The 19,004-nt window shown below is 40.2% G+C and overlaps 1 protein-coding gene across 1 annotated transcript in view; it reads left to right on the plus strand.

Moving 5' to 3' along the window:
- The first annotated feature begins 5,727 nt into the window (after positions 1-5,727).
- The window catches only part of MAP9 (microtubule associated protein 9), a 143,605-nt gene continuing 130,328 nt past the window's right edge, over positions 5,728-19,004 (plus strand). Inside the window, 2 exon segments of the mRNA XM_018559710.1 lie at positions 5,728-5,784; positions 10,317-10,484. Coding sequence (XP_018415212.1) covers positions 5,728-5,784; positions 10,317-10,484 — 225 coding nt within the window.

The raw sequence follows: 19,004 nt of genomic DNA on the forward strand, positions 1-19,004 counted from the left end.
TATATATATATATATCCCTTTGTCATAATGCAAAAGCTTTAACGTGATTATTTTGTCAGTAACCACAGCTAAGCTTTGCTATCAGCAATGTTTCCAGACTGTAAGCTGACCTTATCTGTGAAGGTCTCCCTGATCACATAAATTAATGTTTCAGCATTAGCAGCACTGCAGGTTGAACATTGCTTCCAAATGAATGCTGTTGGCATATGAATTCAGTTGTTTCTCTTTAATCTTTTCTTGATATTGGCTAGTCAAAAATAAAGTATATATAGTATATCCACAAATATGATGTTAGCCTGATGCAAATGTTAACAAAAAAAACTACTTTTTAGGGAAACACTAATGGTTTTGGATCATTTTTACTTTGGTTGTTTTTATTTCAAGTTTATATGTGTTTATTATTTGATCATTTTTACAGGGGTCTCAGGAACTGAAAGACACAGACAGCAAGGAAATCCTGGATGGCAAGCAATGGGAGTTTGGTGAACCATCAGATCTGAGGACTTTTGGGCTTATAGTCTTAGAGAACTGGCAGCTTCTGATGTCTCCATAAAGAGAACGTGTTAATACTATTCTTTATTAGCCACCTAGTATCAATAATAAATACAAATACAATTGTAAAAATAATTTAAATGTGTATACAAGTATACACATGTGAAATGTACAAGAATAATTTTAGAGGCTCCATTTTTGTTTAGCACTAAAGAGATGAGGTGGTAAACCAATTACTTTAAACCAAGACATATTTGTTATTTGTTTATGTTTGGCAAAGTGACTCCAAGTACCGTATGTGAACCCATGCTATGCTCATATTAATCCCAATGCCCTTTAGCATTGAGGTTAGCTTTTAGAGAGATTCGTAAAAAAAATATGTTCCCCTTCCGAATTGTCATACAAACATCATAAGTACCTAGGAGAGGTGCCAGCATGGGAGGGGCTTATGAGCTTATTACCTAGCCTCCATGAACAGTAGGTGACCACACCTTACCTGGTGATCTGGATTAAGGGGTCGCTGGGATCTCAAAATAATTCACCACTTGTGGTTTTAAAAGGATTACAAATAAAACACTCACACGCTTGTTAAAATATATTTTATTTTTCTACTTTTAACATTGCACCCACACTGGTTATTCTCACAAGGGAATTAATAAAAAAAATATTCACTCTATTTCTGGGGTCTTAACGTACCTTTTTTCTCACAGTATGACACACACCTGAGCATTCTCCCCTTAGAGTTATATACATTTTTTTTTCCTTTTATTTACTCTAATACAATCTTTTTTTGATTTATTAAACTATTTATTACTATTTACTAATCTATTGTCCATTGTAATAGAGTGAACAATGATACAGATGGAACTATAAGTCCAAATATCCCTGGAATCCTAAAGACTGACACCATTTTTTAACATCTATTGCTTTTTTAAGAGACTTAAAGAAGCCCAACTATGGGTGTGTGACTTCGGATTGTGTGTGTGTGTGTGTGTGTGTTATGACAAAGTTTTCCTTTCTTTTAAAGGGTTGAGGAGCAATGTAGTACACAATAATTTATATTCTATTGATAAAGTTATTTCTTTGTTTATAATTGAAAATTTACAGTTTGGTCCATTTTATAATCACTTTGGTGTGGCTTATCTTTAATAAGCTACATCTTTTCTTTTTCCATTGTAATCCCTTTACTTTTGTCTCTATTCGCATTCGTCTGCATCAAATCTCTCTTTTCCCTCCCTCTAACTAATAAATCCCTAAGCACCCATGCCCAACATGTTTCGCCCCTATTTGGGCTTTATCAGAGGTCTGTGCAAATTTTGCCAACTAAAAAAGTGATAGTGCTTTTGTGCCATCACATACATTTTGTGAACTGGATCATACTGTATGTATGTGCAGGCACAGTTGCGCATTTGTTATTTTCGTCTGAACAAACAGCTGACATACCACGCTGCACCATTATTCTTCCAACAAACTCCCCAACATTGTGAAAGTAAGTCTGTGCTGCCCTGTAATCTGTGTATAGGTGTTTTTCCATGTGTGCTTGGGTATGGTTTTATTGTTAATTGTTTTGCATTTTTGTATGTACATGCGCATGTAAATTCCTAGGTATCATACCCATGTGTCCATTTACTTTGATATATACTTCTCTCTCTCTTTCTTTCTTTCTCTCTCTATCTATGTATGTATATATACAGTATATATATATAGTATATAAGTATATAGTATATAGTATTTATATACAGTATATATCTATATATATACTGTATATAAATATACACACAATTATATGTGTGTGTGAGTATACACATATAAGAAAGTGTGTGGATACGTATCTTTCTAAATACATATAGATCTTTATATGGTTGAGTATGGTTTATATGGTTGAGTATGGTTTATATGGTTGCATTGTCTACATAGAAATAAACTTTTGAATGTTCTACATAATGTTTTTAATTTTTTTGTGTTTTTCAGTTTTTCCCCCACTACTGCTATGATTAGCAGAAGTCTGTCTTCTCCAAGAAGGAAATTATAGTGCACCAATGTGGACGGATATGGAGGCTGTTTGGTCATTGCCCAACAGTGTACGTATCTAGCATCAAACAGCATTCCATCTAGTATCAAAGCGCAATCCATCTTAAAAATTTATTTATGAACAATTTTGCACGGTACTATGACACAAACAAAAATTTGCAAACAAAACTCCAAACTTCAAGATGTATCATTGCTTTTTTTCACAACGCGGTAAAACGTGCACACATCATGGCACTTTTTATTTCTGCCGTAGGTGTAGTATGAACATTTTAAAAAAAAATCATTACCTTAGGGGTCTATTCACAAAGCTGCCGAGGGCAGCCGAGTGAATGACCGATCAGAAGTGAAGTGAGCCGAACACCGTTCGGCTATTCACTTCAGGCTGGTACGGCTGATTTCAGCCCTATATAGGCTGAAAACCAAAAAAACAGGAATTTTCTCACAGTATTTGAGAGATGTCCATTGTAAAGTACAAAAAAACACATGTTTAAACTCTAGCTACATAGACTAGTCATCGCAAATTAAATCTAGCTGGATGAATTTACATAGCTATGTAGTATGGTCATCTCAGCCAGTCAAACCTGTATCTGATAATAATGTGTTTGGTTTACAAAGTTACATAGTTATTAAGGTTGGAAAAGATACAAGTGCATCCAGTTCCACCAATAGATGAAAAAAAAAATGAAAACACAAAATCCTATACCCACAGTTGATCCAGAGGAAGGCAAAAATACTCTATAAAACGTGGTCCAATTTGCTCTAACGGGGAGAAAAATTATTTCCTGATCCCCGAAGACAAACGGAGATTCCCTGGATCAACAATCTCTGGTGTTATTCCTTGTAAATGTTAATATCCAGGTATATCCTGTTACCTGTTACTCTCACTTAGGTCCCATATTTTCCTGCTAAGGAAAGCAAAAAGTTTTGTGAGCAAAAATATAGTATAACAAGAAAACACGTCTAAACCATCTTTATGTGCAAACAAACAAACGAGGCTGGTATTTGCCTGTCAATAGAATAGATATAGATTACAATATTTCAGCAAATTATATTTGCTAAATACAATTAACTCTGCTCTAATTTAATGAAAAGCAATATGACCTACCACCTGCTCACCTGTACAATTTATATGTAGACATCGAGCCTAATAGCGAAGGTATAATTATTTGGTTTGGCATTTAATGAAGGAATGAAAAAAAAAAAACATTCTGTTTTAGAGGAACTATGAAAGCATATCTAAACCTAAAAGCAAAAGTCTAATATTTTAAAGTGTACCAATTGTTAAATGTAAAAGCTGCATTTGTTTTCTTTTTCTTTCTAATTTGTGTTCCTTTTTTATCACCTGGTGTTCTGGCCAGTAAGTCTTGTATTTTTCAACTGTCTTTAACAGCAAAAGTGGCATATAGAGGATTAAGACAAACCATTTGACAGGGGTGCTTTCAACGGTTAGCTTTTATTCATTTATGTGAATCATTTATCCCAATAGGAAAAAACATTTTTTTTGCTTAGAAAGTGTTAGCTGTAGTTCAGCTTCAATTTGTTAGCCAAGTCAAAATAATGTAAATCTGCTAGTCCATCTAACACTACCACAGACTGACAATGCTACTGTTCAAGGGTAGCCCCATTACTCCTCCATAGAGTGGAGCCATGCTAAGACAGGAGGTGCATTTCTGTCCAGATCACTAGGTGAAAATAAAGGAAAAAAGCCTAAAACAAATCAATAATAATGCAGCCACCACATTTAGGGATTAGTAAGCTGCAATATATAAACATTTAATCTTTGGGTTTACATAACGCTTAAATATAAGTTTATAGCTTGATGGTCTCAAGCGTACGGGAGAAAACACAAAGATTGATATACATATTAGACATGTATATTTTGTTTCGTTCCAAATGGATAATCGTAGGAATTTAATTACATTTGGACATTTGGATGCATCCGAATTTCCGAATTTGAACGTGTCTGAATGCGAACGAAATACTTTAGCAAAAATTTGGATCTGTCCAAATTTCATTCACAACTAAACTATATTGGACTTTGACACATGACAGAGAAAATTAAAATCCAAATCGATTTGATACAAAACAGATTTTTTGCAGAGTTACATGTCTAATGAATATGTTATGTGTTTTCCAATTTACTGTTTTTTTGGAAAATATTAACAATCCAAACCCAGATCTGGCAGTTATGGACAACTCTGAAAGAGAGAAAAAGTCAGGCAGCATGCAATCTGTTGGTTGAATTGATAACTACAGCTGCCCTCTTTAAGAATCCATTTTCTTCCCAAACTGCAATGCTTTCCTGCTGCCTCTTCCTGCAATCCTCTGTGTTATGATTGTTGCCTATGTCATAGCAAATAAGCTGTGAGCCTAGCAACTGACTTATGCGGAGAGCGGTGTAAACACTGTAAAATGGGCACTGATGATAGAAACACAGAAAGGTACTGAGAATGTTTCAGCTACCTCTAAAGTGCTGATTTAAAATAGAGAGCACATCCTATTCTCCACAAGACATGGCAATAATTACTGAACATTGCACCTTCATATTACATTTCAATTATAAATTGCACAGTGTGAAGTCTGCTGTGTCCTTCAGATGATTCTCTGCATAACACTACAAAGAACACCCGGGCATGACCTATCAAATTTAATATAATAGGTTTCCTTGTCTTCTTCTCATATTTTTACCCTCTTTCATTACAAAAAATTGGGCTTTACTTTTTTCATGAACCCAAAGCAAACAGGGCAGAAAGAATATTTGTAAAGCGCACAGCTGTGCTTTATAAATGTGCTGGAGTGCTTTAAAAAAAAAAAAAAAAAGCAGTGGTATGCCATTGGTTAGGCCATACTACTGCTTTACAAATCAACCCCTAAGTGCCTGTAAATTTACAGTAACCATAGAAAAAATATTGCCTCCAGTTTTCATGTACTTTAATCTTAATGTTAGTCTTCCAGTAAGTACCCATACCATGTTGCTTAACCTCCCTGGTGGTATGATTATGGAGGATTTTAGCATGCCAAAGTGGTACATTGTTTTTTATGGCAATTTGTTGTTTTATATTGTAGGCCTGTAATTCTTAGTATATCTTAGGAATAACTCACCTAAATCTGTCCAAACAAGAGTCCAATAGACATCCCGGGTATGATAAAGTTTGAAACACAAAATCATAAATTAACCTGCCCGAAAACGAAACTGAAAGTCGAATGCCGGAATCGGCCGGGCGAACACAGCAGAGGACACGGCGGGCTCGCAGGGAGAAGGTAAGTGACACTTTTGCGCACGCACTCGGGGGTTACCGCGCTTGGTACTGAAAATTAACCCCGAGCCACACTCGGGAATACCGCCAGGGAGGTTAAGAAGCCCTGATCCCATATGATCATACAACACAGCATACACTCAAAATTCAGAATACATAACCTATAAATCTTTATGGCAGGTTACAAATAAATAGGCAAACTAAAACAAGAAATAATAATTTGAAAGGGTCTTTTTGTCTGTTTGTGCCTACAAAATGTTTATAGATCTTTTTTTTTTTTTTACAAAACTATAAGCAACCAGAGTCAGGGCTCTGATAACTCATTTCAATTCTGTAAGCAAGGGAATTTTTCCAGCACAGCTAAAAGTTATCATGCTAATAATATGAAAAGAAGACTAGAGCTCCACCTGCAGGCTGCATAGAAGACTACATAATATTAGAATGTAATATTTCATATTTACCTAACAAAAAATAAATATATGTACATTCTTCTAATTTGGATCATAATAAACTAAAGAAAACATGTACAAAACCTCTACACATTCCCTTTAATGCATTTATTTTGCAGAAATAGTGTTATGCCAAGCTCAGAGTACCTGTCAGGGTTTACCGATCTCCTCTGAGAATCCCATCCAGGATTTCCGGAGGATCCGCTACTATCTCTAATGGATCTCACAGGACCCGGGCCAGTATGGCTAATAATAGTCTCAGATTCCAGACCAGGACATCCAGTTTACCCTAAGGTGAGGCTTGGCGTGTCGCCACTGATTCTGAGAGGTATTTAAGCACTAGCTCTGTAAGGAGCTGGTGCTGTGTCTTTTTGCTTCCTGTGTGTTAAGGAATTTTATATTTCTGCTTTTTTTCTCGTTGCTGACCTGGACCGTCTGACCCTTCTTCGCTTGCTGCCTGCCCTGATCTTCTGCCTGGACACGACTTCGCTCTTGTCTCCTGCGTTTATCCTCTGATTACTCGTTGCCGACCTTGGACCATCAGACCACCCTCTGCTAGCCGCCTGCCTTGAACTCTGCCTGGATCTGACTACTGTCTCCTCACTGGAGTCCTCCTGTTCTCGTCCATCCCTTGGCAAGGCAACCCTGGGGACCGCGACCTGGTACCAGCAAGCAGCCAAGCCTATCTCCACCATCAGGAGCTCTGGTGAACACCGATTGGTACTTAGACTCTGCCCGTCAGATAAGCCCATGTCATCTGACAGGGGGTGTCACCCTAACAAATAGAAAAACAAAGACCGTGTAAAAAAGAGAGACTCAGAGCTCAACATGGTATCTTTGCTCTGCGCTGAAGTGCCCTGAGAATCTTTACTTCTTGCACACATCCTAGTGTGTCCCATGCCTGCATCCCCCCTGCTGTGGTCTGTGGTTTCTTGCTTGTCCAAATGTCACTACTGTACCCCATATTAAAGTACAGTATATACCAGCAAGAGGAGACACAGAGCAATGAGCACAAAGTTACCCAACACAACCAAAAAGTGTCAGATGTTAAGCTACTTCAGGTGGCTTTCCTCTGCAATAGAGCAAAGATTTCACAAATGTGTGTGGGGACAGATGAGCATTAGAGCATAACTAAAGAGCGCAGATGTCAGGCTCAGAGATGTCATCGTCAGGCTCAGAGATGTCATCTCTGAGCCTGACAAAGGGGACCCTGTGTGGCCCCAAAAGCTCTTGCCAATGAGAGACAGCATCTGTCAGTAAATGAGCATCTAATTGCTGTTATTATCGTTGTTGGAGTGCTGGTGACGTCTTTCTTTTTGTCTACATGTGGCAGCGTCATCCGCAGTCATTTCAAGCACCCGTCTTTTTTTGGGGAGTCCCGGTAAGGAGTGCGGCAAGTTTTCTTTTTTTTCCATAGTCAATAAAGAAGCTTTGTCAGTTTGGTAATAAGAAAACTGATGCAAATTAAAACCAAGTACTTTTTTGTGACAGGATGAAGATATACAGTATGTGAAAGCAAATGCCCTTTATTGACGCATATTGTCTCATAGATGGCAACGTTTTGGGGCCATGAAGGGTCACTTCATCAGTATCAGTACCCTGCAGGACCCCGAAACATTGCCAGCTATGTGACAATATGCATCAATAAAGGATGTTTGCTTTGACATATATATTCGGTGTGCTGGTGACATCTTGTTACTTAATTGATTCAAGAAAGAAAGGAATTTCTCAGCATTTCAGCACCCAATTTAAGGGTTTTTTTGTTAAGAAGTGCGGTGGTGGGGGGCGTGGCTTACCTATGGCGGCGGCTGGACGTGTGTAATTGAAGCTCCCGCTCCATCCCCGAGCTGCTCATGACACAAGGACACTTCGCCGGACTCCCTTACTATCCTCATGGGGGGGAAAAGAGGCCAAAAGTCGGCCTCAGCCAAGAGGCCGCACGCGGGCTCACTCAAGCGCCTATGGGCAGCGGAATCCCCGCCGGATGATCGTGGGGCCCTGCACGCGCCTCCAACCCTCTCGCCAGCGCGGCCTGCAAGTGCGGTGGTATAGCTTTTGGACCTGATCCAGCTGAAACCTGCCTCAGACACATATGCAACACTTTGGACAGAGACGTGACACATCTGTGTACTTTATCAGTGTGCATATATCTTTCCCAAAGTTTCTCTCGCAAGCCGGTTTCACAGGTTTGCACCAAATTCATGAATGCTATGCAGCCTTGTATAGGAGTTTGGTGCAAATAACAACACTGTAACCTTAAGACACTTTTCTTATCTGTCTCGGCCACATTCTTTGATTTCCCCAATAGTTGCTGCTGTAATAAAGAGCCTGCCTGCTCGCAATGTATTATTTTTTTTTACTTTAGCTCTGCTTTAAATCTCTCTTTATTCTATCTCTCTTTATTTTCTAATTGTTATTTTAGTAACAGAGATGCTATATAGGAAACTCTGCACAAAGGAAAAACAGTAGCACTCATGATTTGCTTATGGAAATGCTTTTTTAATGGCCAACACTGTCCTATATGCTTTCTGAGATACTGGCCTAGAAGAAGCATGCAGCCAGTAAGCAGAAGAGAGCAAGTAAAGGTATTTGCTATAGGGTCCCATCATATATATTTACAGTGCTTCCTCTGACAGTGAAATGTCTTGCACATGTTATATCTCCCACACTATGCATATTTTTGTTTTAACATACTTGATAAAATTGGTGAGAAAAATCAAATTATAATTTCTCAGAAAAACAAATATGTTCAGTGCAAATTTAAAATGTGTCAGATTCGTAATGATGCTATTTCTGTGTGGTGCCTACTACCCTATTTTCAGACAAGCCAAATTCTTCCCTGTATCTGCTGCTCCCAGCAGGTCTGTCTATGCCCATTAGATGGGGAACTAACACATGTAGATTCTGTTTCTCTGCATCGCTTATAACAATAAATAAAGGTACTCCATTTTTAGCTCTTCATACAAATCCAGCTAGCGAAAATGTGCATTCAAGGATGAAATAAAGAATATATATTGTCTGTAGCTGACATGTTAAAGAAATGTAAAAGCCTCCTGGAGTTTTGAAGAAGCTTGTAATTATAGTTTTCAGAAGATGCACTGATCACCATAACTATGTGAAAATGGAAATCTCTTTATGATTGTGCAGATACAATCTAGCATAGGATATAATAGGATGTTTCCATGCTTGGACGTATTGCTACAAAACTGCTACATGAAATAACTCTAAATTTGTCACAGATACAGCAATCTTATCAGTAGACATATTTTCAACCTACTAAAACAAGAACAAGACATAGAAACAAAATACTTAATACATGTGCACAATTATCTTCTTTACTTTTCTTTGTGTACAGGATATCTCACCCATCTCCCATGAGTGCAAGAAGTGCAGGGTGTGCACAGAAGCTGGGAGGCCATAAGCCACATCTCTTCATGTAGAGTTCTAGGTAAAGCTTGGAGAAATAAGGATTCAAGCATCTGTGCTGAAAAGGGTATGGTATTCTTTAAGGACTGGTTAACTTTAACATAAAAACTCTCTTCCTACCCATCCCTAGACTCCTAACCTATTCTAACATAAAATCCCCATCCAAGAATCAAGTTACCTCCTTCCAATGGCAGAAGCCTCCCATGGTGCTTAGCTGCAGAAAACTTGCACTACACTGCACAATTACATCCTATAGACTTGAATAAGCTACACCCATGTTGTTGGAGCAAGGTTACATTCTAATCTATAGGCAGTTACTGCATAGGTGCCGGCAGCATGGGACAAAAAGTTCTGCAGCTTTTACAGTGTATTATGTATTACAGGATCCCCAAGGCCCTGCCAGGGATCCAGGACCAATGTAAGTATATGTATATGTGTGTGCGTTTGTAGATATATAATATATATATATATATATTTATTTATTTATTTTAAAGCTGTAGTTCTACTTTATCAGACAATACCATAAACATGCCTGATTGTGTTGCTTGAAGAAGAACTCAAATAAAAAAAACTTTCCATTGCAGTGGGCTTGTTAAGTGTTTATATTGACCTAGGGGCTGGAATAAAGCAGAATGACTTACCTGATCCCAGCTTCCTCCAGGCTGCTAGACTGGTCTCCGTCTCTTCTAACCCTTGCTCTGGTGATCTAAGGACCGCAGACATCATCACGTCTCATGCAGGTCCATTGACCCGCATTAGACCTGAGGATGCAGAGGAACATTCCACAGCGGAGGGGGAAAGAGGTTACTGCTGTGTGACTGAGGATCAGGTAAGTAAAGCAGCTTTATCTGAGTGCCCTAGACAAAATGAGCACATAACTCTTGCAGTGCAGGCAGCCCCACTACAAGGATAAGTGTTTTTATTTGCCTGCAGTTCTTCTTTAAACATGCACATTTATGTCAATGTAGAAAGAGGGATGCGCGAGAACAGAAATCTCTGTTGCCAGCATAAACCTGTGAGAAAAATACTAAAAAGATGAAAACAAATTAAAATTTTTCAGAAGTCTAGTTGTCTAAGTACCAAGAATATGTATAAGTTTTAACTGCACAACCAGGCTGTGGAATACACTATTCTTGGTAAATTAATTGGCATAAGTATTAGCTTTAACAATTTCATTTATCTGACTAGTGGGGAGAGGTAGTATGCTTTAAGGCGCCCACACAATGTAGAATTACGGCTGGTTTTTATGTACCGGACGAAATTTGCACAGTGTCTTGGACTGTCGGCCAAGGTCCAAGTGTCCAAGTGTTGTTGCTCATGCAAACAGGCAACGTATAGAGGAAAACAATTGTCTGAAATATTCAAGTAATCCTAAAAATTGTCTAGAGTTTGATTCCCACTCATCTGACCAGTAACTAAGACTATCTCCCCCCTGCAAATGACAAATAATAAAATTCCAAGAAGGTCAATGTTGGTTAAAAATAGTAACTTCCCATCCAGTTCACGGCACTGATAGTTGAAAAAACCTGGGAATTCATAAACAGAGTAGCACTTTAGCCCTCTTTTGCTATATATATGGAAACAGCATTAAAATAGCTCAGTAATAATGCACTGTCTATGTATAACTGCATAAATGTAAATATACATTGCATGGCATACATCATTTATTCCTAGAAAAATATACTCTGAAAGTTGACATACAGAAACCTGAGGCTAATGGTATAAGACACTTGCTTTTGTTCCATTGGCGTGATTGGAAGTGGCACTGTATGCTAACCAGAGACATACAAAAAATGTTTCTTAAAGCTGACTGCAGTGTCTGGGTAGTTTAAAGATCCAATGGCCTCTTTTCTCAAAGTGACCTTTTCGCAAAGTCTCCATTTTTTATTGATTGCTCGTTTCTCATCCTTCCAGATGGATGAAGTGAAAAGGGTGCCATAAAAAACACACAGGAATAAAACTGGTGACAGTTGTGCTTTGCAGTTGTGCTGATGTGTTACGAAAATAACTCAGTCCTCCAGATGAGATTAGGAAAGACAAAACACAAGCCAGCGGTTGGATCAGATGTGATGACAACACACAGACATTTGGCTTAGATGCTGTAAAAAGTAGAAAATGATCATTTAGCTGCATTATTTTCGTATACCCACTAAATAACTAAGGGGTCTATTCACGAAGCTGCCGAAGGATCTGGCCGTAGCTTCGGCCGATCCTTCGGCTAGCTTCGGCCCCAGGGCGCCTTTGGTTCAGTAGAACCGAAGGGGTGCTGTAAGGGCTATTCACAATAGCCGTACAGCTCCCGATCGCGGCCGATCGGCTCAGCCGAGCCGAACGCATATGCATCGGCTCGGTTGAGCCGTGCTGAAAGCCGGCCCACAGCCTATTCTTTTTTTTTCTCTATTCTGACATCGCAGCAGGGCCGCCGGACAATAGGAAACTATTAGGCGGAGCTAGCTGTCACTGCTAGCTCCGCACAATCGTTTTCTATTTACTTTTTTTTACTTTTTTTAAACTTTTTCTGTTCAATGTTCGGCCGACCCGAAGCCACTCGAAGCAACCCGGTGTACGGCTGATTTCAGCCGATGTACGGCTGAAATCAGCCGTACCAGCCTGAAGTGAATAGCCGAACAGTGTTCGGCTCACTTCAGATCGGTCATTCACTCGGCTGCCCTCGGCAGCTTCGTGAATAGACCCCTAAGTGTTAAAAACAATCCACAATAGAAGTATTTATAGGTGCTATTTTTTTCTGGTCATATGGGTTGCCCAATAGTAAGAGCCATTATTGTTTAAAAACATGAGGTATCAACTAGTTCTAAGACAATTGAGTTGTGTGCAGGAAACTGAAGCATAGGAGCTGCTTTTTGCTGCTTACATTTTTAAGTGCTTTCTACATCCTTAAAATCCTAACTAGCATCCCCCCTAAGGGAGGAGTGAAGTTATGTATTAACCCTGTCTGTAATGTGCTAGCAGAGTTCATTATATGTTGTAAATTAGATTTGAACACTGTCTGCCCTAACAAAGGGTTAAAGATTAGAGGCATTGTATGTTAAGTAGCTCAGACTATCTCTCAGTTTGTCCCTCTACTTTCAAATGCTCAGAGTAGCTTGAAATCTGCACAAAGGCCTTAACCAAAGAAACATCTAAAGTTAGAAATATAAAAATATTTTTTTAGGTATGCTGTGTGAATAGGAAACACATAACAATTCTAAAGTGGGGCTTTCCCAAACTTGACCAAGAAAGGGGAAATACACTTTAAGGGCTCGCCCACTTACTGGGAGATTCGGAGACCACAGGGTACCACAGAGCAAGAATGAGCATTGCTGGTTATATGTTTCATTCTAGATGAAACGCGCAATTAACCCTTGTGGTGCAGGGGGCTCTGCTTGTCAATTTTTAGAACTACTTGGAGTTCAGCTTTATTAAGGAGTGCAGAGATTAGTGACACCATCCAAAGTGCAATAACATGCAGCAACCAGAATCATAAAACGCAGCAATGCAGAATCAGATTAAATTTTCTAAAAGCATATCAGTGAATAGTAGTTTCTAAATTGTTGCAATGAACTCTGTTTTTTGCAGAGGGTGCTTTGCCAATTTAATAAGCATTCTAGTATCCATATTCTGTATCTTAAAAATGTATTTAAACTGCCACAGTCACATTATCTCTCTCAATGAGGCTGCACTATTCTAAGTGCCCAAAGTTATAAAATCATGCTCATTAACATGTTTTAAATTGGTTTTGCAATTGTATTATTACATAGTGTGGAAATGTTCAACTGGTACAGTATTTTAACTTATATACAGTATACATCTCCCGATTTCCACTCCTTGCAGAGTGCTGATGTTTGAAAGTACTATCAGTCACATCCCTGACAACTTTGTTTAGGTCTCACTAAACACAGAGATTTGCCGGCTAACAAAGAAGTATATTTTAGATGACAGTCTACAGTCTGTTACTATTTTACAAAATGCTAAAAATAAGGATGGCATTAAGATGTGCAGACCTCCCATTTAGAGCAAGGCATACCGAATTACAGCTGCTGGATTATTTAGCTTTTCATATACATCCTGCAAAGGACTGTGTCCCATCTTCACTGCCTGAAACAAGGGACCTTGTCCTCTATGTCACATTACACATAAGCCATATGCCTCTACAGAAGAATCCATTTAACCTATTAATTTCTTATCATATTATTTTTTTCAGCAGCCCTTTGTATCATTCTCAGTAAACATTGTGATAAACCAAAAGTCATGGCCACGAAAAGTTTAATTCTCAGTTGTTCAGGTTCATAATCAGCCCAGTTTATGCATATGACAGATATGTGAACATTTAGCTAGTCTACGGACTTCAAACTAATTACATGTGCTAAACAAGCATGCAAATACCTCTCAAACAAGTACTTCCTTATTCCAGATTACGCAGGTAATTAGCAGTAATTTCATCTGGAATTTTACAGCCGGGGCAACTTGCAATGAAGTTGCCCTCTCTGACTGGCATACTGACTCACTCACTCACTCCCCCCTCCCATCTGAGACACTGCATTATTTTCATGTCACTCTGTTTAAAATCTTGCTTGATCCGCCTGATTGGAATGTTAACAATCTTATGCCAATTAAGAGGGATCACCCAGGGATGCTGCCAGCAAATGCACTTCCCCCAGTATAACTCACATTAAAAACAAAAAAGAGACAAGCTAGCGCTTCTCAAACTGCCAAAACAAAGTGAGCTGGCTGGGTTGCGCTCCAGTGCGTTTCAGAGGCTGAACGCAATGGAACACACTCTTTATGTTGTGACAGGGCCCTGAAAGGGCCCTAAGGCTGGCAACACACCTATAATTTTTTTTCGTTTAACTCATGAACCGAACAAACAACATTTACCCGATTCCTCCTTGGTTGACTGCTCTGATCGATGGGAAATTTTCCAGACAGCTCCTTCAATCAGCTGATCAAGGATTGCCAGCTGGAAGGGAGCCGACCGCCCCACACACTGTTCGAATTTCTGCCAGTACATTAAATAACGTCCGAAAATCCAACCAGTGTATGGGGACCTTTAAACAAATAACTAGCTCAAAACTATGGTTCCAATAGAAAAGTCCTCTTCATGCAATAAATAGTTCAATGACTAAGTTGTTAGATGTCAAAAGTTTGAGCTGATTATCATACACACTTAAAAACACAGCAGTAGCCCTCATGCAGTCAATGCTGACACAGCAATTGCAAAGAAAAACACAGTACCTTTCAAAACTTCTCTACTCATATAAAGCTTTTTGGGGTCAGATAAAGTGTCTTATAGTCTTGATGCTCACAATATCAAGGATATAACTCCTCTTTCTCCATCGCAGCCAAAAGGGAATTTTCATCTTAGGATGCCATTGCGTTGGTATTGTGTATCAGTCCACTCCATGTATTGAATGACATAACCTCACTCCCAGGTTGTGGTTTCTCCAGTAATGATCCACACTCTCTCCAGCTGTGCACAGTACTAAGGCCTGGCTTCTACCTGAGCTTATATCTCCAGGAATGCAGCAGATAAGCTCTAATACAAAAATGTAGACCTCTCCCTTATGCAGTATATATGTTTATTAGAAAAATAATAAAATAGGGCTTACATGTAATCTTAAAAGAATGGAAGGAAGTAACGTCACCCGGATAATCCCATCAGAAGCCGGCTCCCTTCATTGGTGACCCTTGGTAACTTCACACATAGTACTTGTGATCTCCTACTTCCTAATGCATTTCGATGGTATCACCATCTTTCTCACCCGGCCCAACTCTCCAGAATGACTCCCAGACTGCATGGTGCAGTAAAAAAGAAAAGAAGATGATGAAAAGATTTTGAGCAGTATAATACTATCTTTATTGCATGTCTAGTAATTACAACTGGGTTTGCTTTGTGCTTCTATTCACTAAATGCCAAGTGGTTGTCATACATACCACGCTTTATAAAAAAATAAAATGAAGGATTGCCTTTTACTCTTTGTACATTAACACCAGTCTTGATAAACCTACCATATGCCTGAATTACTACTTACAAAATATTAGTAGTCTGTTAGGATAAGTTTATAGAGTAATTCCAGAGTGAAATCAGTCAGTACGCTTCTAATGCTATAAAACACAGGAGTTGTGCTACAATTAGAAATTGCATTAGATCTAAGGTAAACTGTAACGTGTTCGAGGAAGTTTTACTTTAATAGTAAATAATTGTTATTTCTGTTTTTTTCATCCAATCTTTGTTTCACAAATAAACATTTAATAGACAACATTAAATTTCTAGAGAACTATGGATTTTCTAGGAGTTTACTAGTGTCCTCCCGTGACCCAAAGCTCAGCATACTGCGAGCTACAGCCGCCGCAGCCGGGATGGATCACGACATTACTGTCGAGATCTAGCCAGCTGCGTGATTGACAGCTGGCTCTACCTCTCTAGAGGCAGAGCCAGCTGTACCCGCCCCCTCCCCCGTTTGTTCCTCCAGTCAGCGCTAGAGGATTGGAGCGGGGAGGGGGGGAATCCCTGCAGGGAGCTGTGAGTGACAGTCACGACTCTCTGCAGGGACAGCATCGAGAAGTGAGTGTGTGACGGTATGTGTTCACTCACTTCCCGATCTATTGAGCAGACGTGTGACAGTTTCATTGTCACACGTCGGCTCGAGAAAATCACTCACCTCATACAGTATCTCACAGAAGTGAGTACACCCCTCACATTTTGTAAATATTTTATTATATCATGTCATGTGACGACACAGACAAAATTACACTTGGCTACAATGTAAAGTAGTGAGTGTAAAGCTTGTATATCAGTGTACATTTGCTGTCCCCTTAAAATAACTTAACACACAGCTATTAATGTCTTAACCGCTGGCAACAAAAGTGAGTACACCCCTAAGTGAAAATGTCCAAATTGGGCCCAATTAGCCATTTCCCTCCCCGGTGTCATGTGACTCATTAGTGTTACAAGGTCTCAGGTGTGAATGGGGAGTAGATGTGTTAAATTTGGTGTTATCGCTCTCACTCTCTTATACTGGTCACTGGAAGTTCAACATGGCACCTCATGGCAAAGAACTCTCTAAAATCTGAAAAAAAAGAATTGTTGATCTACATAAAGATGGCCTAGGCTATAAGAAGATTGCCAAGACCCTGAAACTGAGTTGCAGCACGGTGGCCAAGACCATACAGCGGTTTAACAGGACAGGCTCCTCTCAGAACAGGCCTCGCCATAGTCGAAGAAGTTGAGTGCATGTGCTCAGCGTCATATCCAGAGGTTGTCTTTGGGAAATAGATGTATGAGTGCTGCCAGCATTGCTGCAGAGGTTGAAGGGGTGGGGGGTCAGCCTGTCAGTGCTCAGACCATACGCCGCACACTGCATCAAATTAGTCTGCATGGCTGTTGTCCTAGAAAGAATCCTCTTCTAAAGATTATGCACAAGAAAGCCCGCAAACAGTTTGCTGAAGACAAGCAGACTAAGGACATGGATTACTGGAGCCATGTCCTGTGGTCTGATGAGACCAAGATAAACTTATTTGGTTCAGATGGTGTCAAGCGTATGTCAGGGGCGGATCCAAAGTCTATCCTCGGGAGGGGCACTGCCGGGAAATTAAGTTTTGCTTACAGAACGGTTAATATTTTATTTAAGACGGTTTCCCGGCCAATCACAATTAAGCCGGCAAACAACATGCAGTCGGCTTTACTGGCAATCAAGAAGACGGGCAGCATGTCATTACCCGCTGCCTGATTACCCGGGAAGCCTGCTCCATGCCAGTGGAAGCACCGATATTGGTATTCAGTATCGGCGAGTACCAAAAGCAAAATATCGGTACTCGCACTTGATACCGAAAAACCGGCATTGGTGCAACCCTAGTTTTGATTAAAACTATTTTTTGTATTGGGACAAGTAGATTGTCATGAAGGGCAAGTAGATTCAGCCCCTACTTTATCCCTTGGACAAGTCGTTTTTTAAAAGAATTTCCACACCCCTGATTACACAACAATGCAGAATACCATCAGCTATAGAGGACTAAAAAATCCCAGCAATAATACATTATAGAGCAATGAAGACTGCCAACAGCTATAGAGAACTATGATTCCCAGCAATACCATTATACAGCAATGGAGAATAGCATCAGCAATAGAGGACTACAAATCCCAGCAATACATATTACAGCAATGCAGAATAATATGAAGCTCTGGGTTCGCCGCCTGATGTCACCAGGGTCTCAGGAGGGTTGTGCGGGCTCTCACCAGAAATCCAGAGAGTTTCACAGGTGGGTGCAGCAGAGGGGCTCCCCAATCAGGCTCTCAGGTGGCCAATGCGGACTGTCAGGTGGTCAGTGCAGGCTCTCTGCTGGTCAGTGCGGGATCTGTAGTGGCCAGTGGGGGCTCCATAATAATTAGTGGTGGCTCTGTGGTAGCTCCTAGGTGGGTAGTGGGGGCTCCACTGTGGCCAGTGGGAGCTCCCTGGTGATTAGTGGGGGCTCTGTGGTGGACAGTGGAGGCTACCTGGTGGCTAGTGTGGGCTCCCTAGTGTAGGCTGACCATTCATCCCTGATTTCTGGGGACAGTCCCCAGATTTAGGAGACCACCTAAATTGAGGCTGATCCCTGGATCTACTGACAAGCGCAGCCTCCCATCTCCCACGCTGTCAGAAGCTGCATAGAACGTGTGCTGGTTACTGATTAAACCGGCACGCAGTGTGCAGCTTCTGAGAAGATACGCTATTAGCATAGCGGGGAAGTCGGCTGCGCATTTTGCATTGCTCCCGCTACGCTAATAGCGTATCTTCTCAGAAGCTGCACACATACTGGAGCCATGTCCTGTGGTCTGATGAGACCAAGATAAACTTATTTGGTTCAGATGGTGTCAAGCGTATGTCAGGGGCGGATCCAAAGTCTATCCTCGGGAGGGGCACTGCCGGGAAATTAAGTTTTGCTTACAGAACGGTTAATATTTTATTTAAGACGGTTTCCCGGCCAATCACAATTAAGCCGGCAAACAACATGCAGTCGGCTTTACTGGCAATCAAGAAGACGGGCAGCATGTCATTACCCGCTGCCTGATTACCCGGGAAGCCTGCTCCATGCCAGTGGAAGCACCGATATTGGTATTCAGTATCGGCGAGTACCAAAAGCAAAATATCGGTACTCGCACTTGATACCGAAAAACCGGCATTGGTGCAACCCTAGTTTTGATTAAAACTATTTTTTGTATTGGGACAAGTAGATTGTCATGAAGGGCAAGTAGATTCAGCCCCTACTTTATCCCTTGGACAAGTCGTTTTTTAAAAGAATTTCCACACCCCTGATTACACAACAATGCAGAATACCATCAGCTATAGAGGACTAAAAAATCCCAGCAATA

Source organism: Nanorana parkeri, unplaced genomic scaffold (assembly GCF_000935625.1).
Source record: "Nanorana parkeri isolate BGI_ZX_2015 unplaced genomic scaffold, ASM93562v1 scaffold413, whole genome shotgun sequence".
In the NCBI taxonomy this organism is placed as follows: Eukaryota; Metazoa; Chordata; class Amphibia; order Anura; family Dicroglossidae; genus Nanorana; species Nanorana parkeri.